The 25,954-nt window shown below is 37.7% G+C and overlaps 1 protein-coding gene and 1 non-coding gene across 6 annotated transcripts in view; one reads left to right on the top strand and one right to left on the bottom strand.

Moving 5' to 3' along the window:
- Window positions 1-21,278, bottom strand: part of NFU1 (NFU1 iron-sulfur cluster scaffold) — a 28,414-nt gene extending 7,136 nt beyond the window's left edge. The window contains exons 1-6 of one of the 5 annotated variants that reach the window (XM_036872680.1): window positions 21,257-21,278; window positions 18,876-18,976; window positions 15,531-15,666; window positions 9,680-9,746; window positions 6,160-6,274; window positions 2,010-2,070 (exon numbers count right to left, since the gene is read on the bottom strand). In XM_036872680.1, the coding sequence (XP_036728575.1) occupies window positions 2,010-2,070; window positions 6,160-6,274; window positions 9,680-9,746; window positions 15,531-15,666; window positions 18,876-18,966 (470 nt within the window). In that variant the 5' untranslated portion in view covers window positions 18,967-18,976; window positions 21,257-21,278. Of the gene's footprint in view, window positions 1-2,009; window positions 2,071-6,159; window positions 6,275-9,679; window positions 9,747-15,530; window positions 15,667-18,875; window positions 18,977-20,836; window positions 20,860-20,991; window positions 21,128-21,256 lie in introns of those variants that run through there. The other 4 variants (XM_036872677.1, XM_036872678.1, XM_036872679.1 and 1 more) reach the window with 4 other exon arrangements.
- LOC118906553 lies at window positions 4,471-4,576 on the top strand. The gene has a single exon (XR_005022534.1). It is a non-coding gene; the product is annotated as a U6 spliceosomal RNA (small nuclear RNA).
- Window positions 21,279-25,954: the final 4,676 nt, after the last annotated feature.

Here is a 25,954-nt window from a genome sequence, read left to right as displayed (position 1 = left end):
AATGTGGACCATTTTTAAAGTCTTTATTGAATTTGTTACATTATTGCTTCTGTTTTATGTTTTGGTTTTTTGGCCCCGAGGCATGTGGGATCTTAGCTTACTGACCAGGGATCGAACCCACACCCCCTGCATTGGAAGGCGAAGTCTTAACCACTGGACCGCCAGGGAAGTCCCAAAGAACACTTACTCTTATACTTATCACCACCTTTTATACCTTTGTCATGCATTTTTTTTTTTAGTAGGTTAACCCTTCTTTTAAAAAGTTTATTTTGGCTGCGCCAGGTCTTAGTTGCGGCACGCGGGATCTTCGTTGTGGCATGTGGACTCCTTAGTTGCGGCATGCATGCGGGACCTAGTTCCCTGACCAGGGATCGAACCTCAGGCCCCCTGCATTGGGAGCTTGGAGTCCTACCCACTGGACCACCAGGGAAGTCCCCCTTGTCATGCATTTTAATTCTAGATATATTAAAAATCCTACAGGACATTGTGAGACCTTTTTTGCCATATATTCTACGTCTCTCATACTTTTTTGCTGTATTTTCCATTCTCTTTTCTGTGCTTCAGCTGGATATTTTCTATTGACTTATATTCCAGTACACTAATCTTCTCTCCAACAGTATCCAATGTGATGTTCAACTAACCTAATGAGTTCTTAAGTTTAGCTATTATATATTTTAGTTCCAGAATTACTTTTTTTTTATAGATTCCAGTTTTCTGATGAAATTCTTCATCTCACTTTCTATTTTCTCAAACATTTTATTCACAGTTATTTTAAAGATCATGTCTGCTAACTCTCACATCTAGGTTATCTATGGATTTGTTTTATTTTCTCTTGGTCCAGTTTCCAAATTCCATGCCTAGTAATTTTTGGACAATGAATGATGAACAATGTATATGAAAAACTGAAGTGACTCAGGATTATATTATATCAGAAAGGATTCATCCTATCTTTTGGCAGTAGCTCAACCTGCTGTGGAATTAAGTTCACTCAATACTGGACTACAGTTTTGTAAGGCTTGGTCTACCTTTGGTTTGTCCACTTTCAAGGGTACAGTCCTCTAGAGAGCCCGACTGAGAGCCTGGGTGTTCCTTGAGGCCCCACACTCCTTGACAGATCCTAAACTCCAATTTCTGTCACCACCCCCAGCACCATAAAACTGCCAAAACTCTGCTCAGCTTTTCAACTGCTTTTTGTTTGACTTCTTAGTCTCTTCCCCTCCATAGCTAAGAACAAGTAAGGGCCATGTGGGGAGAACTTCTGAGTATTAAGGCTTATTTTTTTCTTTTCTCTGGGATCTTGCCCTTTAAAGTCAAAGCTTCATTGGTAACCCAGAATTTTAATTTTTGTCTTCCCATCTCTACAAATTTGCTGAAAGCAACATGGTTTCTCTGATTCTTAGTGACTGCCCTTTGACCAGCTTCTCATATTCAAACCTCAAAACAAGAATCAGCAAATGCCCCAAGGGAAATTTCAATGTGCTTCCCCTCTCTACAGGACCTTATTTGCTTTGGCAGCTATCTAATACTGTCCAACAAAAAAAAAAAATTTTTTTTTGTATTTTATCTAGCTTTATTGGGAATTGTCAGCAGGACCACTGGTCTGCTACAAGCAAAAGTGGAAGCCTATGGTTCTCTACTCATTTAAATTTATTCTTTTGGGGCAGCAGCTTGAAAAGAGGTGCTCTTCTCCTCACAATTCTCCCAAATACTGTTAAGCCATTTTTTTCTTTCTAAGAAATTTGGTATTATAACAATATCAAACCCAAACGGTGACCATGAAAGATAAATCATTATGTTTAGACGGAGTGTTATAAATTTTGAGTGAATATAGAGAATGTACAGGCTTCAAATTCAATTGTCATGGTTACCTATTTTGGTTTACATTAACTTATACTTATTTTGTTAACTCTACTACAACCTCAGAGACAAACCAAAAGTATACTGCTACAATGAAAATTGGCTCTGTAGTACTGATATATCTGATCTCAGGTAGAAAGATGAGCACATACCGTATTCTAGTATCTAACAATTCCTTAATCATTGCCACAACTTCATCATCATCTTCAGATCCTAGAAACAATTATGAATAAAACATATCAACAGTAGAAATTTTATATCCATGCAAGTATAAACATTAAAACAGAGTGATTTTAAGTTAGGGGAAATGTAAAGGTCATTCATTTGATTATCTAAAGAAAAATTAAGGAACACTGATCAACATTTGGTGATAAATGTGAATACTGAAATAATCTGATCTACTAATTATGTTAGGGTTTGAATTTTTTGGCCAATATATTTGTAAACTTTCATCTTTCTCAAGGATTGAAAAGTAGCAGAGAAAAGATATTGTCTGAATTTTGATGAAAACTTTGAGAGAAAACAGCACACCTGTTTTGTAAGTTAAGTTACATTTTCAATTTCTCAATTTAGTGGTTTTCAAAATGACAATCATACTAAATACAGATGTAAGCCTTATGGAAATTCTAAAATGTTTTACAAATCTGAGCAAAAACTTGTTTTTTTCATTTTGTTTCATTTTTGTTTTTCTTTTACTTTGTAAGGTCATATACTGATCTTCACATATGCCTATTTTTATGGGTTTTATATTTTTTTGAAAAATTTCTTTACCATTGGGAAAATTAAAATGCAGCTAATTCAAATTACACTGTGACGCACACTAGAGTTCTGGCAACAATATAAATATCAACATATTAACATTAAATTATATCAACTTTGCATTTTTTAATAAAATAAATATAATAAAGTTAAAATTCTCTTACATCAGCAAACCTAAGTTCCATTCCACACCATCACTTCCACAGGCAACCACTATCATGACTTTAGTGTATATCCTTCTAGTACATGTTACATTTACAAGTCTATACTTATACACACTATACACACTGTTCTATACCTTGTTTTTTTCTGTTTAATATACCTAAAAGGTTTTTCCATATCAGCATATAAAGATATGCCTCAATTTAAAAAGAAGGTGCATAGTAATTTTTGTATGGCTTTGTGTTCATTTGGCTAGTTTTTATATTATTTCAGTTGTTTCTAGTTTGCTATTTCTAACAATCCTGCAGCATACATGCTTACGTAAAGTATACATTGGTGTACTTTTGCATATGTATCTATGAGATAAATTCCTAGTTCTGGGCTTCCCTGGTGGCGCAGTGGTTGAGAATCTGCATGCCAGTGCAGGGGACACAGGTTCGAGCCCTGGTCTGGGAAGATCCCACATGCCGCGGAGCAACTAGGCCCGTGAGCCACAACTACTGAGCCTGCGCGTCTGGAGCTTGTGCTCCGCAACAAGAGAGGCCGCCACAGTGAGAGGCCTGTGCACCGTGATGAAGAGTGGCCCCCGCTCGCCGCAACTAGAGAAAGCCCTCGCACAGAAACGAAGACCCAACACAGCCAAAAATAAATAAGTAAATAAATGAATAAAAAAATTAAGAAGAATGCAGCCTACTAAAAAAAAAAAAAAAAAAAAATTCCTAGTTCTGCTGGACTTCCCTGGTGGCGCAAAGAATCTGCCTGCCGATGCAGGGGACATGGGTTCAAGCCCTGGTCTGGTAAGATCCCACATGCCATGGAGCAACTAAGCCTGTGGGCCACAACTACTAAGCCCACGTGCCACAACTACTGAAGCCCACACACCTAGAGCCCATGCTCCGCAACAAGAGAAGCCACCGCAGTGAGAAGCCCACACACCACCACGAAGTGTAGCCCCCGCTCACTGCAACAAAGACCCAACACAGCCAAAAATAAAATGTAAATAAATAAATAAATTTATAAAAAAAAAGAAAGAATTCTTTATAAAAAAAAAAATTCCTAGTGCTGGGTCAATAGGCTCGTGTATTTTTAAGTTTTGGTAGACGTCAAATGGCTCTCAAAACATTATATCAATTTTACATACATGTCCATCAAGAACACATATAATTTCAATTTGTATTATTATTTAAAATTTGCATAAATGGCATATATGTAAGAATATGTAAATAAACTCTTCAGTTTTCCTTTATCACTTAATATTTTTTATATCCTTCAACACTGATATCTCCTAATCAAGTTCACGCCTTTTAACTGCTAACATATTTTTAAAATATGTCAATGAACATGCTTCCACATGTTGTCTTGTGTACATTTATCAGACTCATTTAGAATATATATTATCTAGAAGTGAAATTGATTCATTTAAAGGTGATTATACAAATGTTTGTGTGTGTGTAGATATACGTATACATATACATACACACACAGACACACAAAACAGTATCTGTACGATATTGGAGAAAGGAAAAATTTCATCAACAACAAATATAATAATCACAGCTAGTATTTGAGATCCATGTGAAGTTACTCTTCCAAGTGCTTTACATAAAATAACTTATTAAAACAATGTATACAAAACAGAAACCACAAAGGATAAGATGAAAATATGCAACTCCATTAAAAAGAAAAACTTCTGTGCTTGCTTCAGCAGCACAAATACTAAAACTGAAATGATACAGAGAAGATTAGCATGGTCCCTTCGCAAAGAGATACACAAATTTGTGAAACATTCCATATTTTAAAATAAGAAAAAATTTCTTTCTTTTTTTCTTACGTGGGACTTTTGTTTGTTTGTTTGTTTTTACTTTTGGCTGTGTTGGGTCTTCGTTGCTGTGCGCGGGCTTTCTCTAGTTGCGGCGAGCGGGGGCTACTCTTCGTTGCAGTGCGCGGGCTTCTCATTGTGGTGGCTTCTCTTGCTGTGGAGCACAGGCTCTAGGCACATGGGCTTCTTTCAGTAGTTGTTGCACGCGGGCTCTAGAGTGGAGGCTCAGTACTTGTGGCGCACAGGCTTAGTTGCTCCATGGCATGTGGGATCTTCCCAGGCCAGGGATCAAACCCATGTCCCCTGCAGTGGCAGGCGGATTCTTAACCACTGCACCACCAGGGAAGCCCAAGAAAAAATTTCTGAATGACAAAAGACAACCTACATATAGTGAAAATATAAGGCATGGTTAGGGAGAAGTTATTTGCTATGAATATACTTAATTTATATATAGTATATTCAGGATTTATACTCAGAATATTTTTTTAAAACTTGCTAAAGCCAGTACAAAAAAGACACATAATTCAATTTTTTAAAAAATCAGCAAAGATTATGAACAGGAAATTTACTGAAAAGGAAAATATTGGCCAGTCATATGAATATTGGCCATATGTTTATATGAAAACCTTCAGGCTCAATATTAATCAAGGAAATGCAATTAAAACAAGACACCATTTTACCCCTAACATATTGGTTAAAAGAAAAAAGTAAACACAAAGTGATGATGAAGATATAAGAAAGTTGAAATTCTTATACACTGCTAATTTACATGTAAATTAGAAGAATTTACGATACAGCAATTCTGCTTTTAGGAATATACTCTGAAAGTACTCTAAAGCAGGTTTCCACAAATGCACAAAGAGACTTGTACAAGAACACCCAATGCAGCAATATTTATAACAGAAATTAGCACAAACAATTCACTTGAATATAAGTAAAGGAAAAAATTAATTAACTGTAATTTATTCATATAATGGAATACTATCCAGCACTTAAAATAAATAAACTGATGTATTTCAAAATATGTGAAAAAAGGAAAGTTGCATATAACACAAGTTATTTAAAGTTTAAGAACAAAAACCAATACTATAAATTCCCTGCAGAGACTTACATGTGTAGTAAAAGTTTACAAACAAACTAAATTTACATACATTTCTGGAATTAGAAAGGGAAAAGGGATGGGAGTTCTGGGTCTTTGGCTATGTCTTTAATATTTTATTTAGAAATGAGTCTAAAGCAATTAAGGCAGAGAGTTAACCTTTGTTAAATCTGAGAAGAGGGCAAATTGGTGAGCATTATAATATTATTTTCTATATGCTTGAAAATTTTTATAATTGAAAATTTTAGTTTTGTATAATATATTCAATTCATACACAAGTTTTATAAAATGATGGATGAAACTAGTACACATGAAATTTTGTCCCCTCTGGAATTGGTTCCAGAGCTAAATATAGTATAATGATAAAAACCTGTAGTCCCATGACTTCTGAAATCAAGACAAATGTGAAGAAAATAGAACAGTTTAAAAAAAAAAGATAAATATTAATTACCCAACACATTACCTGCTTCTCCTGAAGGTGTTTCCTCAGTAACTAAAGGTAAGCCAGATGCAAAGAAATCCATAATTGTAGCATAGATATCTGGTTTCAGTAAATTCCAGTCTAACTCTTCATTTTCCTGTAAATATTTGAAGGAAAACGTTACATTTTCAACAAAGGGCAAAGACAAATACAAAACAATACCTTTAAGAATCTTTCCCTATATATATTCTATAGCACTCATTTCTGGAAAATATATGTCAGTTACTGTTCCTAAAGGAGCTGGCTTATAATGACTTTTAGAAGATACAATCTTAGAACATCCCCCAATTCATTCATTCATCAAATAAGTGTTCTGTATGTACATGCCCTGTAGAGGGGATACCAAAATGACTAAAAGATATTTTTTCATGAGGTGAAGAGAGTTAAAATACTGAATGGATTCTGTGTTTAAAGAGGGTAATAAAGGGACTTCCCATTCTTTTAATAAAATAGGATATAACTGCTTGATGAACTATACAGGATATCCCACGACTATTCAAAAAAATTCAACTTACGTATATTACTTAATAGTATTGAAGAAACCCAATGACATAACTGTTGAACTGTAAGTATAACGTGTCTTATCTACGGCTACTGTACTAGAGGACTTGTGGACCATCAACTAGACTCGTATCCGTAAGAAAGAATCCATAATTATTTCACTTCTATATCTGGCCAACTAGTTGATTCCATAAAAAAGAAAAAAGAGAGATAGTACCCAAATAGTACTAACATCTAAAATGAGAAAGGCAGCATGTTTTGTTTTAATTTTTTAAAGGAGAGCTCTTTAGGAGAAAAACTATTAGAGGCAGTCTATTTAGATTCTCAGGAGGCTGTTAGCTAGGGTCTATGCTTAAATACTATTAAAAACTGAGTCTTCATATACAAACGGGTCTATTTTTGTCATGGATTAAGAACTAATTCAGAGACAGTACACAGAAGGTAAAACAGGCACTACTACGGATACAAAAACAAAATTAGTGAGACGCCTTAGTGATTGGTAATGAGTACTACTTCCAGGTAACATTTTAATAAATTATTTGGAAGATGGATCAGAGGGCTACCTTAGAGCTTCAGTAAGTAGTGGGCTCTACTGAATAGGGAAATATTGGTATTAAAAGAAAAAAAATATTATGAAGTTATCTGAATGACAAAAAGGCAGCATATAAGCTGCAAATATACATTTAGGAAAAAAAAAACGATGCATAAAGAAGCCTGTGAATTATCAAACAAGTTAGAAAGGGAAACAGGCAATCACTGAAGGTATCAGGTAAATGGGATAGTCCATGATGAGGAAGGTAATTGGAAGAAAGCACATCAATCTACTAGTCTATCTATTAAATATCAGTGTGTGCCCTAACTTGGAATATTATTTATTGGTTATATCATTCCATTAAGAAAAAATAATGGAGCTAGAGAAATTTCAAAAAGGGTAACTAAATTACAAAGGGAAAGGGAAATAAAAGATGACTTACCAAAATCAAATCAAGAAGAAAAACAAACCTTTGTAAGCTATAATCATGTTTTCATCCCCCCCCCAAAAAAATTTATATAGCATAGGCTATATGTAAAAGAAATAAAAACTTCTTAAAATACATAATTTCCTATTTGTAAAATGAAGACAAGAAAAACTAGTTATAAGAATTAAATTTTTAAAAAGTAAAAAAAAAAACACTGTAAATAACTACAATTTAAAAATGGTTTAAAAAGAAGAATTAAATTAGATAATGTATGTAAAGCACTAGTGCCACATCAAACATGTTGGCGATGCTGGTCCTTTTTTCTCCTTCAAAAAATATCAAAGAAAGAAAACTGGGGGGCTTCCCTGGTGCCGCAGTGGTTGAGAATCTGAATGCCAATGCAGGGGACACGGGTCTGAGCCCTGGTCTGGGAAGATCCCACATGCCGCGGAGCAACTAGGCCCGTGAGCCACAACTACTGAGCCTGCGCGTCTGGAGCCCGTGCTCCGCAACAAGAGAGGCCGCGACAATGAGAGGCCCGTGCACCGCGATGAAGAGTGGCCCCCGCTCGCCGCAACTAGAGAAAGCCCTCGCACAGAAACGAAGACCCAACACAGCCAAAAATAAAAATAAAATAAAATAAAATAAAATAAGAAAGAAAATTGAAGAATAACAAAGATAGGTCAAATGTCTATAAACAAAGACTAGAGACTGGTGAGCACAGATTTGCTCACCACAATCCTACGTTTGGGGGAAACCACTTGAAGCCTGAAAATTCAATTTAGGAAATTTTACATCATTGTTTCCTTCCACAAAAATTTCTTTGAATGCATACTATGTGCTAAGCATTGTTGTAGGTGAGCTTAACAAGATGGACTATCTTTATCTTCATGGAGTTTACATTCTAGTGCAGGAAAGAAAGGTAATAAAAATAAACAATATCATTAAGAGATAAGTGTAATGAAGAAAATAAGGTAATAAACGCCTGGGGGGAGTTACCACTTTCAGTAATATGGTCAAGAAAGGGCTTTCTGAGAATTTAGAACAAATAACACTTTAAACAACCGTGAAGAACATTTTATAATCCGGGTATTTGTGTGAACAACCATAGCCACTGGGATCGCCAGCATGGAAGAAAATCCTAATTCTCCTCCTCATATAAACAGCTGCAAGGGAATACTAGACTAGATGTAACATGCTGATAACTCAGTATGTTCCCTTTCATGGTGCAGCAAGAACTCAAGAGTAATCCTTTCAAACTGCTTAAGAGTAGCTAATTGAATACTTTTGATTTTGATGCAAAATTGGGCAAGTAATTAAGTTCAGTGCATACATATCAATTACAGATTTAAAAGAATAAGTATAGTTCAAATTTATATGGTTCATTTCTCATTAATCTAGTAGACTTAAAAATGAAATAGTCTTTTCTAGCAAATATGACCTTAGATGTTGGATGGGTAGCATATTTAGCTTGATTTTTTGACATTAAGAGGTTATCCAAGTGTTGCAGAAGTACACAATCCACTGCTCTTGTCTGTGAAGCTCTGAAGTGTCATTGCAGGATGGTAGGCTGGCAGAATGTGCCAGATGCCATTTTATAAATGCTCATTTTGAAAGGAGACAGATAATCATTCTGTAGGTCAAATATATATATATTTGATCATTTATTTGCTTCTCTTTTTACTCTATCAATGTAAATTAAGAATTAGTAAAAATTATACTTGGAAGCCTAAATTTTAGTCCTGCCAAGGTTGAGTCTTAGTCCTGCTGGAGGCTACCTATACAATCTTGGACACTGCATTTAACTCTCTGAAGCTCAAGTTTTTCTCTTTTGAAAAATGAGGGATCTGGACTATAGTTAATTTCAACTTGAAAATTCTATTAAATAATTAACTTGAGAAATGTGAGAAGTAAAATTAATTTGAGATTTTTAATAACAGTATGTGTGGAACACATCAAGAATGGATATTCTGGAGAGGGGCACTGGACTCAGAAAAAACTAAAAGTATGTCACATCTTATCTTACATAATCCTATGCTTACCTTTGTGACAGTGATGAAATCTGGTCCAAAGAAGACACTTTTTACTCCTTCAATCCTAAATAACTGCCTGTGAAAAAATTTAAAAAGAGAGATAATAAAATGTTTTATTATGGAAAAGTCTACAACAGAAGTCCCCAACCTTTTTGGCACCAGGGACCAGTTTTGTGGAAGTCAATTTTTCCACGGACGCGGGGGTGGGAGATGGTTCCAGCGGTAACGCGAGCGATGGTGGGGAAGGTTCAGGTGGTAATGTGAATGATGGGGAGCGATGGGCAGCGGCAGATGAAGCTTCCCTTGGTTGCCCACAGCTCACCTCCTGCTGTGCGGCCCGGTTCCTGACAGGCCTCGGACCAGGGGTTGGGAACCCCTGGTCTACAATATACATGAAAGTAGAGAGAAATGTAAAAGAACCTCCACATAGTCATCAGCAGTTTCAACAATTAGCAAATCACGGCCAATCTTGTTTCATCCTCTTACCCTACGATCCAGCAATCCCACTCCTAGTTATTTACCCAAGAGAAATGAAAACGTATGCTCCATAAAGACTTGCACGTGAATCTCTTTTTTTTTTAATTTATTTATTTTTGCCGCTTTGGGTCTTCGTTGCTGCACGCAGGTCCTCTAGAGTTGCAGCGAGCGGAGGCCACTCTTCACCGCGGTGCTTGGGTTTCTCACTGCAGTGGCCTCTCCTGCCGTGAAGCACGGGCTCTAGGCACGCGGGCTTCAGCACTTGTGGCACACGGGCTCAGTAGCTGTGGCTCACAAGCGGTAGAGTGCAGGCTCAGTAGTTGTGGCACACAGCTTAGTTGCTCCGCGGCATGTGGGATCTTTCCAGACCAGGGCCCGAACCCGTGTCCCCTGCACTGGCAGGCGGATTCCTAACCACTGCACCACCAGGGAAGCCTTGCACATGAATCTTTATAGCAGCTTTATTTACAATACCAAAAACAAAAAAATCTGGAAATGTCCATCTACTGAGGAATGACTAAACAAACTGGGAATACCCATACAATGTAGTATTACTTGGCAATAAAGAGAAATGAACTATAGATCCACACAAGGACAAGGATGACTCTCAAAATCATTATACTAAATGAAAGAAGCCAAACACAAAAGACTATCTGGTTCCATTTATATGAAACTCTAGAAAAGGCAAAACTGTAGTGGCGTAAAGAATATCAATAGCTGCCAGGGTGATAGATGTGTTAACTAACCTTTCTATGGTAATCATTTCACAATGTATATGTATATCAAATCATCATGTTGTATACCTTAAACTTAAACAATGCTTTATGTCAATTACATCTCACAGAAGCTGGAAAAAACATTTTTTAATAAAAATTTAAAAATTAAAAGTCATTGCCATAAAAAAAAAGTTAGCAGGGTGTGGACGTGAAGCAAGAGGAGACTGAAAGCAAAGGGAAATGAGGGATCTTTTACAGTGATAAAATTGTTTTACATTTTTATTTTCTTGGTGGTTACACAATTTTATATACTTATCAAAACTCACTTAAAATTGGTGAATTTTATTGCACGTAAATTATACTTCAGTAAAGCTAATTTTTTAGAATCCTGTGAGAGGAGGAAGGGCAGATTATAATTTGAAAAAGCCCTTCAAGGAATTTTGTATTACAGCTTCCTTCCCCAGTCACTGACATATGTACCACACCTAGCAGACTCTCTAAAGCAGTTTCTTTTTTCCCAACCTTAGGAACAAAAGCTGACATACTCCAAAGGTTAGTTTCCTTTTCTTTGTCTACCATTGCAAGAATGCTATCAAAATTACTGCTTTGAAATTATTTAGGAATTTGTCTGAAACTATGTCGCCTAAGTCCTTTGCACAACCACTTCATGTTAAATTTGCAAGTGGCCACAAGATTTTTGGCTGCAGCTTATGATCCATAAACCAAAGCACAGACCTTTAAGTAGGACCCTTGATTAGCACTATCAGCAAAGCTTTTTTTTTTTCCAAATGAAAGGACTATGCAAAGGAATACACCTGATCTATGGTCCATATCATGGAGACTGCTTTAGGAAAGAGTTCACAGGTTCTGTTCCTAAAAGAAAGAAAAAGCGGAAACAGGAGTTTCAAACACTATTATACATGCTTTGTCATTTAGGTTACTTTCCTTGGGACAATTTCAACTTGTCAATGTCCAAAACAAAATATGATACCCAGAACTGAAAACACTATCCCAAATGTAGTCTAACTTGTTCAGAGTACAAAGACTATTACCTCTCTTAGGCTGGACACTAGGACTCTGTTAAAGTTTGACTGACTTTTTTGAGCATTGCATCATATCCAACATGACTAACTGAAAGGTCAGGTTCTTCTATCCCATAACTGTGCTATTCATTTAAAACATTTTAACACACGGCTTAATATTTTTTTGTTAGACTTTCATCTTATTTGCTTTAAGCCTAATAAAACTTTCAAAAATGTCTCTGAATTTTGCCATCCAACAGATAAGCAAATCCTCTCATCTGAAAAACTGATAATTATATCTTTATTAATGTTGCTGATTTTAAAAAAGTCCTGAATAAACATGCCAACTACAGGGATTCAGAGCCCTTTTACATGTCCCTGGAGACAGGTTTACCCTCTGCTTACATTTCTTTGTCTTGTCTACAAGGACAGGAAGAAACAAGTCAAATGCCTCCCAGAAGTAAGATACACTTCTGTGTATTCATTCATTCAACTAATATTTGAGTACTTGCTGAGTAGCAGACACTGTACGAAGCACTAGGGATACAACAACGAGCAGAATAGACTGGTTTCCATCCTCATGAAGCTTACGTTCTACCTTACAGTAAAAACATTCTCTGCTAAACAACAAAAACAAGGCTGACTGAAGATAATAAATTCTGTAAACCGGAGAAATGGGGATTTTTGCCAACTGAACATGTGACAGAAATAATCTCCAACTAATCTGTAACTGAATCAATTGGGGCTTTTTTATTTTTACATTTTTTAAAATACAAAACATGTGAGCTTGTACTTGATGTAAACATTTCAAACTATACATACAGAGTGAAAATGCCTCTTGACCACCCCTCCCAAATCCACTGTTATCAGTTTCGTGTACATTCTTCCAGATCTCTTTATCAGTGCATTTTTGTTGTTTTGTGTTTTTTGTTTTCATACACATAATAATCATAACGTATTCATTGTTCTGCAACTTGCTTTCGGCAATAACAGTATGTCTTAGAGGTCATTCGGTAAACATGAGTCCTCCTCATCCTTTTTATTGTTTTATTGTTTGTCCATGCAGACTATGGACGAACAAAGTTTATCTAACTCTTCCTACCGATGAATATTTAGGTTCTTTCTAACTTATTACCATTACCAACAAGGCTACAATGAACATACTTGCACACTCCTTACGTATATATGTGGCTGTTCTCTAAGGTAGTGTTTTTCAAAACCACCAGTGAGTCGTAAAATCAATTATATAGTGACCAGGATTTTATCTAATAAAATAAAACAGAACAGAACAGAATAATATAAAAAGCACAAGAAAGGAAATATAAGAATGCTTTAGGGACTTCCCTGGTGGTGCAGTGGTTAAGAATCCGCCTGCCAATGCAGGGGACACAGGTTCGATCCCTGGTCCGGGAAGATCCCACATGCTGCAGAGCAACTAAGCCAGTGTGCTACAACTACTGAGCCTACTAAGCCTACGTTCTAGAGCCCGCAAGCCACAACTACTGAGCCCACGTGCCACAACTACTGAAGCCTGCGCGCCTAGAGCCTGCGCTCCGCAACAAGAGAAGCCACCGCAATAAGAAGCCTGAGCACCACAACAAAAAGTAGCCCCACTCGCCACAAGTAGAGAAAGCCCGCGTGCAGCAACGAAGACCCAACGCAGACAAAAACAAATAAATAAAAAATAAATTTATAAAAAAAAAGAATGTTTTATACCTTATAAAGGCGAAAATCGCCCCATCAAACACTTGTTTCATACCTATATATACATACATATATGTATATATGTATGTATATCTGCGTATGTATACGTGTATGTGTGTATGTATATAGTGAGTCATAATATAAGATGTTTAATCGCTGATTCACTTTGTTATAAAGCAGAAACTAACACACCATTGTAAAGCAATTATACTCCAATAGAGATGTTAAAAAAAAAAAAGTTTACTACTGTGGCTTGTATTAAAAAGTACAAAAAACAAATGCTCTAAGATATATTCCAAGAAGTGGTATGTTTAGGTCGAAGGAAATGTGCATATTTATTAATTAGAAACTTTAAAAACGATTCCTGAGATAAGCATATTCCTGGCTCCCCTAAATGAGACACATTAAATGGCTGTATGTATACAGAAATAGTTATCTAAGTTTTATTTTCCCAATATCCTTGACAATCAGTATCAGTCTTAGGTTACCAAAAATTTCAGCTGATGTGATTGACCTAACATTTCTTATTATAAATAACTTCTCTAGCTATCAGTTAAAAAGGGGTTTTATAATTTTACTGTTTGTGCTTTATCATCAGACATACATTTAACATGTCTTAGTGAACTTAAAAACTGTCACCACTGAATGTAAATTGGTGCAGCCACTATGGAAAACAGTATGGAGGTTCCTTAAAAAACTAAAAATAGAGCTATCATATGATCCAACAATCCCACTCCTGGGTATATATCCAGAAAAAATGAAAACTCTAATTCCAAAAGATACACACACCCCAGTATTCACAGCAGCACTATTTACAATAGTCAAGACATGGAAACAACCCAAGTGCCCATCAACAGACAACTGACTTAAGAAGATGTGGTACACATGTACAATGGAATATTACTCAGTCATTAAAAAGAATGAAATAATGCCATTTACAGCAACATGGATGGACCTAGAGAATATTATACTTAATGAAGTAAGTCAGACAGAGAAAGACAAATACTGTATGATATCACTTATATGTGGAAACTAAAAAATAATGCAAATGAATCTATATACAAAACAGAAGCAGACTCAAAGACACAGAAAACAAACTTACGGTTACCAAAGGGGAAAGAGAGGGAGGGACAAATTAGGAGCATGGGATTAACAGATAAGGACTACCTAAAATAGATTAGCAACAAGGATCTACTACATAGCACAGGGAATTATATTCCGTATCTTTTAATAACTATAATAGAATATAATCTGGAAAGAAAAATAACTGAATCACTTTGCTATCCACCTCAAGCTAACACAATATTGTAAATCAACTATACTTCAATAAATAAAAATAAAAACTGTCACCACTCACTAGTTTATTGAAAAATCATGCCGTATCTGATAACTATTATCATTTATAGTTCTGAGAGGAATATTTTAGAAACTATTCCATTTTGAAACATCTAGAAATCCAGCTATCCTTGAGAATCAAATGATCATGTTTTTATTGTTTTCTAAAAACAGGGTCTTAAAGATTTAGAATGGATATCTGCCTCATTTTTTTTTTTTTTTTTTTTTTTTGCCACGTGGCACGTGGGATCTTAGTTCCCCAACCAGGGATCGAACCCACGCCTCCTGCATTGGAAGCGTGGTGTTTTAACCACTGGACCACCAGGTAAGTCCTGCCATATTATCATTTTGATAGATTTTTTAACAGGAAAAATATAAATTCTTATTTAGTCATGCTGCAGATCTCTTAAGTACATCCCTTTTCAGGAGAAGAGTTTCCTAATATCAACTCTTATTTTTCTTTCTCTCTCACCTGAAAAGAAAATAATCTCTATACTGAAAAGATGCAATGCACATAAAAGTAAAATAGCTAAATAAGGCTACCTTAACCCCCGAAGTCAGTTATTTATGTTTCTTGGTAAAAGCAAATTAAAAATAGTACTATACCTAGCCAGAGGGGAGCGAAATGCTGTAGCTGGTGTGGGAAAATCCATGGTCCTTGTCTCAAGAACTGGTTTTCCTGGAATAAACTTTAAACTGTTGGGATTTGGGGTATCTTGTGTTTGAATAAACATGTGTCTCACTAGAAGAGAAAAAAGAAAGAATGTTATTCTAGAAAAAAATTGTTAAGTTTATGGACTATGAAGTGCTCATTTTCAGAGAACCAAAAGAAATCTGGAAAATTAGAAAAAAAGAATATAAAGCTTTATTGCCCAAGCTTACAGAATAAGAATTGTTAAAGACAAGCAACAAATTTGTCAAAATATTTAGGATAACTTCACTGAATTTTATATTAATACTAATTATTTAGATAGTTTTGTTACTCAACAGATTCTAGCAATATCCTACACCTAAGTAGGAAGGCATATCATAATTCAGGAGTCTTAGATGGATTCTATTTGGTAACTCAATACCAAATTAGCTATAATAATAAATCATCATCACTTTCCAAAGTGCTAACATTTTTTAAAGATAAATAAATTTATAATAATAACAAATGATATTTATTTTATGCTTACTTATTACATATCAGAGACAGGGTTGAGTGCTTTATATATATTTAAGCCTTTAACAATCCTATGAAGAATGTATTATTGTTCCCATTTTACAAATGAAGAAACTGAGGCTTAGAGATAAGTAACTTGTTAAGTCACTAAGAGTTAAGTAACTTGTCCAAAGGTATAGAGTTAGTGACATTATAAATTATCATGTAGGTGGGAATCTATGTGAATTACTTTCTAGAATATTTTAAAATTATCTTTAGAGATTCTTTTCTTCTCTATTCCTTCTAGGGCCATGATCGGATTGAGAATAAAAGAATCTTTAATTTCCTGCCTTGCTATTATGATAACAGCTTGTAGGACAAAAAGATAGTACTGAGGTTTTAACAGTTTAAAACTATTAAACAGGCTCTGGTTACTTACTATGAAAATAAACCTTCTGACTTAAAAAAAAAAAAAAAAACACCACCACCCAGTTCTCTTCTTAGAGCAGTATATGGAGATAAGTTAATTTATTGAGTAATTATCACGTACTGGGCAGAGTGCTAAGCACTTTATGTGAATTATACCATTTAATCCTTACATCCTGCCAAGGAGGCATTGTTTTTATCCTAATTTATAAATGAGGAAACTAAAGCTCAAAGTCACTCAGCTAGTTAAGTGACAGAGCCAGGATTCAAGCCTGGCCAATTTTCCAGCACTGACTTGTTTAACCACTGTGCATTAGTGCCAAGCATAAAAGGAAAATATACTTAAGATCAGTCTTCCTATCCTGTCATAATCCTCATATCACATATCTTAAGAAAGAGTAAAGTATCAAAAAACAACAGTTTTATTTTAAATTAGAAAGAGATTAAATTTGGCAAAACATATGGTTGGTATAAAAATGCTTTTCTTAACTGTTAAAAGAGAAGATTCTAATTTGACAGCTGAGATTGTTTTTGCACCTCGCCACGCAGTTCCAGCTAACTGATGTTGAGTCATTTCCTTGGTAAAGTAGAAATTGAAACTAAACTCCCATACATTTTGCTTAAGTCACTGTCCTGTAAAGATATTAGTTGGTGACTTGGTGACCACGCAAATCCTAAAAAAGAAAAAAATGAAAAATGATAACCTCAGTGTTGAAGTACTTGATTTAAAATATTTATACTTCCAACCAATAAATTCCTCTGACAATCTGCACTACAAGGGAACAATTTTTCAAATGGAACATTATATAAAGTGCTGCCGCCACTTTCTGTAAATATACAGAAAACAAGGTTCTTTTAACCCTGGCTCTGACCAATCATCTCTGGGGTCTTTCTTAATAATTTATTGGTAACCAAAATCTCTGCACATATTAGGCACTCCACCAATATTTGAAGAATTAAATCTGGCTTTATTCTACTCAGTCCATTTGTGTAAAACTATACATGCAGAAAGAAAAATTTTTAGAAACACCTGAAGAACTATAAATGTAAAAAATTATTTAAGAGAGTATAATCTATGTATGTCTGAAATAGAAAATATGATAATATATGATATCACTACATAAATTTTAACAATGAACAAAGGTATTTCAAAAAAAGTAATCTGACTAGGTATTAACAAAATCATTCCAGTTACAGCCTAAACTGGGTTAAATTAGGTATTTCAAAAATGACTCTCAGATCCATCATCCAGAAAGATCCTCTGAAAGTGTCATAACGGTTACAACAGGAGAGAAAGACTCTTGTAAAATAATCTTTCCTATTATGCTTGGTATAATAGGTAACAGATAAAAAGGTAGGCATAAGCTCCCCCTCAAATATAAATTAATGGTGCTTGAAGTCAATATCAAAGACTAAAATCAGCAGGTTTCCAATTTGAAAAGCCTAGATGACCACATAATTCAGTTCTACAAAATTTAAAAGTCTAATTAAAGTAGCTTAAGATGCTGAGTTACTCAATATTTATGCCTAAACTGCTCTGTGACTCAAGGAGACAGGAACGACACTCCTGTTCTTGCCCCAGGATACAGTGGAGGTAAGGTCTCCACCCTGATCCAACCCATGGCATTAGCCAGAGTTAGCCACCTTCCAGAGTAGCATGGCCACAAGGAGGAGTTCAAGGTAGTGATGGAAATGGAGATGGGCCAAGAGCTGAATCCAAATTCCTACAGCTCCATAAGCACATATAGGTAGGCATTCACAGACAGACAGACACACACACACACACACTCCCTCCCCGACAAGGTTCCCGAACCACATGACAGTGGTCGTATTGCAAAAATTTTCAAATCCTATCTTCATACTTATTTCCAATATTAAAGAAAAAAAAAGCATGTAACATCAACACGACTGTCAACAAAACCATAGAGATTAATGTTGACAAAAAAAGAAAAACTACATTCAAAGTACTATGTCCTAAGGCCTGGGTGAAAGCTAGAAACTTACTGATTTTAGAGGTATTCTTATCAAAATAAGGAGGGCAATAGCTTAAAATACATATGATTCTTTGAAACACAAACCCATTTGTAACTTCTTTTTATATTTTTGTTCAGAAATCATTTATTGAGCAACTCATGTTCCAGAAGATATGTTGCACAAGAAACTGAGATTTCATAGAAGTACTGGACACTGTATTCAGGATTCTTGAAATTTAAGGCCAAATGATATGTGTAAGCAAATAATTATAGTAAAGTGTAATTTATGGCAGAAAAAATGTTATATTCTTTTTGTAGGCATCTGAATAGAAAATTTACAAATTCTCATTGTTTATGACCCACAAAATTTCACTCAGGCAGTTTGCTCTAAAAGAGATGAAATTTTACCTGTGTTACATAAGGTTGCAGGGAGTGGGAAAAGTGGTCTCTGGACAAACTGATGCAGAGGCTGTTTCTTAATGGTATGTGGATTCATCATATGACAGAATCTACATTTAAAAACAAATAAAAATGACATTTTAAGAGATAATCTCTTAAGCTCAAGTTTCTACTTCTCATATATAAAACAACCATAATGAAAATAATAACAAAGATGAATTTTCATTTTCCATCCACAACATTATTTCCACTCCCTTAGACAAGCAATATCTACAATTTAAAAGCAAGAGCTCAAGGGGAGATTTATAGCCTTTATAACTGAGTGTATATAGAATATACAGTATCTGGTGTAAAGAAACAGAAATGCATCTACATTTGTGATTTATAACCTGGAGTTCCAGACTCTTAGGTATGCATGAAGGAGGCAAAGAGCTACAAACTGTTTTTCCCTTTTTAGATTTAAAAACAACTAGGTGACAAGAGTCACACGGTTCAAAATTCAAAGGGAATAAAAGTAAATACAGTGAAAAGTCTCCCTCCTTTTCTGTCTCTACCACCATGTTTCCCTGGAAAGAGACAACCTATGCTATTTGTTTTGAAAGGCATTTCAATACCTCCAAAAGTCTAATAGAAAATATACTATTCTCCACCAAGCTGCTAAAGAAGTCAACAATCTATACGTGCTTTCTGACTGGAAACATATTGATGCTGCTTTGTAACTTTGGTTATTTTACTCTGAATATAATCAGAATGAAATAACCAAAGTTACAAAACTTCCAAAGTGTTGACTGGCTATTTTTTTTTTCATGGATTTGACTAATTAAAAACAAAGGGAGAAGGGAAAAACAAATACTACTAGAAAAGTAAACAAAAGGAGATGTTACTAGTGAAAAATTTTAGAAATCTAATACAAGTTACTCGAAAATCCAGTTTACTTTAAAATACTATTGCTATCCATTCCAATTTTCATTTCACAGGACTCACTGAGGAATTTTAAGCATATTTATGATCACTTTTTGCTTTTTATGTTTCTCTGATTATTTTCAACCTGCAAACTCATAAAGAGGAGGGACTGTCTTCATTGCTGTCCCTAGCCACTAGCATGATGACCTTCCTCATTTCTAAAATGAAGTTAATATTCACCGCTAACTCATAAAGACTGGGGCAAACATGGATCCAGATAATGCATGTAAAGTGCTTAAAACAGGGCTAGGCCATGTAGCATGTGTTCAATGAATGTTAGCTACCACTATTATTAGTATGCGATAGGTGCCCAACAATTATTCATTAAATGGAATTCAGGTTTGGGGTGAGTTAAATTATTCCAGGAAGACATCTACTCAAAAATAAGAGAGGGAGACAGGAGGTGACTAACAAAAAATCCTTCTGCAAACCTAATTATTTTAGCAAATGAACTTCAACTTCAAGAGCATCATTAGCACTAAAACCCCTAACAAACCACTCAGGAGGTCAACCCTTGTGAGGCCCTCTTCTCCTTTTGTTCCGTAAGAGAAACCAGGGTACAACAATCTACTTGCGTCCTCAGTGCCTTTCACCTAACCAGTGTTGACAGATGTCCCTGGGAAGCCAAGCGCAAAGACAGGGCAAACGGAAAGAGGAAAGACAAGGGAACGGAGTGGGTTTGGTGGGTGGGGCGCGGAAATCTAGAGTTCCAGCACTTACATGCTGTGTGACTTCAGATAGGTCATGTTCCCCTTCTAGGCCTCACTAACAAAATGAGTGACATTTTTGACGTTCTGATTTTGTGTTTAAAAGGCAGAGCGAATGCACGGGGTGGAGGGGCTGGAGGGGCCCCGATTTAAAAACAGCTCCTTTGTGGGGTCCCTACAGCCGGTCTCTGAGAGCCTCCCCACCACAGGGACTCAGGCACCGGGTCTCGGAGCCTGGGACAAGGCCGGCAGGGCCCGCCAGAACCGGGTCGCAGAGCTGCCTCACCGAGAGCTTCCCACCTCAGGGTTTAAACCCCCAACTTCGGCGACGGGGGTGGACCCAAAGACAAGGTCAGGGGCACTTCTCCCCACCCGGTGTAAGAGAGGGCAGGCGGGGAGGCGACCGCTCTGCTGGCTACGCCCAGCGGCACCGCTATACGCAGCCCCGGGCTCACCACCTACCGCCTCCGCAGCCCCGCGGCAGCCGCCGCAACTCCCCAGCCCAGGAGAGCCGCCGCCGCCATCTTGGTCCGAGTGCGCAGGTGTGGGACAGGCTGCTCCACCCCCAACAGCCTTCGCAACGGTGCTCAAGCCCCGCGCAGGCGCAGGCCGGCCGGGATCTGGCAAGGCACCGTGGATAGCGCACCCTACCGGCCGCGCGCGGCTCTGCTGCGGATGAGCTGGGCGGGCTTGCGTCGGCTGTTTGAAATCATTACCTACCTACTTCAGGAGGCAGGGCAACGGGGAAAAAAGAAATCCTTGCGACGCTTGCGCAGACGTCCTCAAGTAAGCACGAGGGACTCCGCACGCATGCGCGGAACCTTACATTGCTTTTCCCACTTGATAGGTGCTGCATTTGCACAGCCTGATCCTGCGGAACATTCTATACCCGCCCATTGCCTCTGGTAGGAACCTGCTTGCCATTCAGGCCCAGTTCAGTGACTGTCTCAAAAGACGCCCTGAAGCATGCCCTGGGAAGGTTCTCGCCTTTCTCCAGCGAGCTGCCTGCCCTTCTCCCATGGGGCCCGCGTGGACCTGGGATAGGCTGGGTTTGTGGACTCGGTCATGTTGGACCAACACGCACAGAGAACTCACCTCGTGTGGAGCTGCCTTTTGCTGTATAAGCATGAGTAGTGACTGATTTCCAGAGCAAAGTACAGAAGTTCGTTAACTATTCTCCAGGATCTTACTGGGGTAAAAAACTTTCTCTAGGACAGCTGTTCTCAAAATGTGGACTGAGGGCAGCAACCGCATGGGAACACGTGGGAAATGCAAATTATCACACCACACGTTAGACCTACTGAATTGCAATCTCTGGAGCTGGGGTCCAGTAATCTGTTTTAACAAACCCTCCAGGTGATTCTGATGCAGGCTAACATTTGAGAAGCACTGTTCTAGAAGATATACACAGAGGACTGGTTTCTGTAAGGGAAACAACACACCTGTTGTCAGACAAGTTGAGGCCACATGGAAGGGGAGGCATCTAAGGGGGTGGGCGGGGCTTCAGACTGTGGCTGCTCTGGGGCTGGACACGTGAGCCTCCTCTGAATGCATCTTACACTCGCAAGGCTGCATGTTGGCTTCTGTCTTTGCTGACCCATTCTAGACCTCAGTGTCATCCAAGGCTTTCCCCTTTACTCTCTTCTAGACCTTGAATCAAGTGTGCAATGTGGCTCTTCCACCCAAGAACATACCCCAGTTAGGAACCATCTTGCTATCTTCAACTTCTCCCTCTCTTATCTGTTCCTTCCCATAAGAAAAATCCTGCCTTGCCCCAAACCACCTTAAAACCACCACTTTTTCTTCCCCCTGCAAAGTCGAATGGCATAAAAGAGTTGTCTACACTTTTAGTCTCTAGTTTTTCACCTCCCACTCTTCAAACCACCAAAAGCAGCCTTCTGTGTCCCACCAGTGCGGGGAGGGGAGCTGCTCTAGTCAAGACCCCCCACATCATCCATGTTGCTAAATCTGAAGGATCCTTCTAGGTTTTTACCTTTCTTGACCTCTGGAACGTGGAATGCTGAGGGTCTCTCCCTCCCTTTAATAATCTGATTCCTTGGCTTCTCTGGCACCACAACTGCCAATTTTTCCTATTATTTTTCTGGTTACTCCTTCTCCTTTCTCCTTTGCAGGATTTCATCTGTCCGCCTCTTAAGTGTTGGTGCTTTGGGGGACCTCATTCCAGGTAGTATTCTTACCATTTTTGTGTGTGTGTGATTAATTGACAAACTTCAATTAATTGACAAACTTCAGGGAGTTATGCCAATTAGCATTTCAGTCAGCCACCAAAATATGTTTCTCTCCCTTGCAAAAACTGGATTAAAAAAAATTGGGGGGGTGGGGGTCTTCCCTGGTGGTGCAGTGGTTAAGAATCCGCCTGACAAGGCAGGGGACACGGGTTCGAGCCCTGGTCCGGGAAGATCCCACATGCTGCAGAGCAACTAAACCCGTGCGCCACAAGTACTGAAGCCTGTGCACCATAACTACTGAAGCCTGCACTCCTAGAGCCCGTGCTCCGCAACAAGAGAAGCCACCTCAGTGAGAAGCCTGCGCACCGCAACGAAGAGTAGCCCCCGCTCGCCGCAACTAGAGGAAGCCGGCGCGCAGCAACAAAGACCCAATGCGGCCAAAATAAATAAATAAATTCTTTTTTGCCAATTATTGGTAATTTACATTAAGTGGAAAACAAAACTGGTTAGAAACAGCACATATAGTATGATCCTATTTACGTAAAATAGTTTGTGTCTCTGAGTATGTGCTTGTATGTGTGAGCATATAGTGTCTGGAAGGCTGACTGCCAGCCTCCTTTCTCTTTCCCCTCCCCTGGCTGTTTTCAGTTCCTTAAATATGCTGAATTATTTCCCACCTAAGGGCCTTTGTATAAATTGTTCCCCCTTCAGGGAACAGTGCAGAAAGCCACAGGCAACCCCAGCCAAGGAAAAGGACCACTGCTCCATGATCCCAAGCCCCTTCCTACTGCCCCATCCTGCAGGAGGCAGGTGTAGAAAGAGGAGGAGACTGGTCTTTGAACCTAACCAAGGGAAAGGAAGAAAGCTCTAAGGCAGATACAAGATGGAAGTTTTAAAGACTTGGCTAGATTTTTTTAATACTTGACAGTAAGATAGAAAGTAAGATAGTTTTTAAAGATGAAAGTGACCAGAAAGCAATGGGATTTGCCGAATTTCAATCAAGGAGTGAGGCAGGAAGAACAAAAAGATGACATTTAAGCCCTTTTTCTGATTGTATCTTACTGAACTCGTTCTGTTCAAAATACTGGTTATATATATATATTTTTAACCATTCCCTTTACTAGCTACTCCAAAGATACCCAGTCCCTCCTCATTCTTAGCAGATTTTACTTCACAGGGAAAAAGATAGAGGCCTTGGTGGTAGCAGTGATGGCAACTGACTCTCTAAACTATTCAAGCCTTGCACAAACTCACCTACTTATCTCTTTCTGCTGAAGGCATCCAGAATATACCACTTCAGGAGCTTTGTTTGGAACTACCGTTATCTACCTAAAAGTAGAGCCTCCCAAAAGATTTCAAGTGTTATAAATCCTCTCCCCAGGAGTCTAGCAACCAGGAAAGATTGACTCCTATCACTGAAGAGGAGAATTCGGCTCAGGGATAAGAAATCACCTAAGCAGACATTCTCACAAAGCTGTCATAACTCTATTCTCGTTAAGAAACAATTTATCTTTTCCTGAAAATCATTTGTTTTCCCATAGGTGTCCTTCTCCCCTTCTCCTTCCCTTTGATGGAAGAAATGTTCACATACTGAGGTATGGGGAAGTTATTCTGGCTTTTACATGATTTGGCTTGAACTTTATGCTAACTAAAATAGTCTGTCTTATCACCTGTCAACCATGTATTGTACACGTACTTTAACCATTGAAAGAATGTTGCCCACCATCCAGTTATATAAAGGGTTAAGTCACAATCCACTGCTGTAGCTCACACTGGGAGCCCTGAAGGGAATTCACGGGGGAAAAAACCAGCACGGGATAAGGCATTCTGCGTTTTGAATAAACTGGCCCCTAGATAGTTACGATGCAGAACTCAGGAAGAATTTCAGTGACCCTAGATTCTTGCATCTTCCCATTCATAGAAGGTCACTAAAATCATCAACTTGAGATAGCTGTTCTTTGCAATGAGCAGTCATCTTTTATCAGGATCTATGCTTGACCAGCCAAAAACATTACATATCTCCGGGCTCCTCCCCTACATCTTCAAAACAGTCTTCTCAGAGCTACTGAGAGGCTGTTTCTCAAGCTATAGTCCTCAGTTTGGCTTGACTAAAACTCTCTTCTATTCTTACTTAGATTATTTATTGATTATGTGCAGCAGCACCTTATTAAGATGATATTGGGTTGGACAAAAAGTTTGTTCGGGTTTTTCATAAAGCCTGGGTTACGGAAAAACCCGAATGAACTTTTTGTCCAACCCAATATATAAGCCCCAAATTCTAACTGCCTCCATGAGTTATATTTTTCTGTGAATGCCCATGTAAGTATGTGAATAAAAATCTCTTTCCTCTGTAATAAGCTAAATGGGAAAAGAATTTGAAAAAGAAGAGATACAGGTATATGTATAACCGAATCACTTTGCTGTACACCTGAAACTTACACAACATTGTTAATCAACTATGTTCCAATAAAAAAAAAACAAACCTCTTTTCTCTTGCTAATCTATCATTTGGCAGTTTAATTTGCCAGCCCTCAAGAACTGAACCTAAGAGTGTAGAGAGAAAGTTTTCCTCTCCAACACTGCATTAATCCTACCTCCTTCTTCCCATAGCAGAAGAGGCAACTTTCTTACCCAAAGCCAGTACCTCCACCTGTGTTCTCAATCCATCTGCTTCCTTACTCCCCCTCCCAGTCCTTAGGGACTTCACCCAATTTATTATATTTTTAAGTAAAATTTTTGTTCAGAATATATTAGATTTACACAAAATTTGCAAAGATAGTACAGATTGTTTCTGTTTATCCCTTACCCAGTTTTCTCTGTTGATAGCATCTTACATTACCATTACACATTTGCCACAGCTAAGGAACCAGCATTAACCAGACTCCACAGTTTGGCGTTATTCTCTTGGTTAGACTGGGGTTATGGGTTAGGGGGAGGAAGACCATAGAAGGAAGTGCCCTTCTCATCACATCATAGGGTTCGTGTTATCAACATGACCTATCACTCTTGCGATTAACCTTGATCATCTGGCTGAGGCAGTGTTTGTCAGGTTTTTCCACTGTGAAGTTACTCCCTCCTCCTTCCCCTTCCATACACTACTCTTTGAACGCACAACCCACACTTAAGTTTTGTGGAATTAAGCTCCACTTCGGGGAGATGGGGGAGCTAAATAAATTAACTGAAATTCTTCTGTATATGTCTTTTCTTGATTTATTCAGTCGTTTTTTAT

This window comes from Balaenoptera musculus, chromosome 13 (assembly GCF_009873245.2).
Source record: "Balaenoptera musculus isolate JJ_BM4_2016_0621 chromosome 13, mBalMus1.pri.v3, whole genome shotgun sequence".
Classification (NCBI taxonomy): domain Eukaryota; kingdom Metazoa; phylum Chordata; class Mammalia; order Artiodactyla; family Balaenopteridae; genus Balaenoptera; species Balaenoptera musculus.
This window is presented reverse-complemented; position numbering and strand designations above follow the sequence as displayed.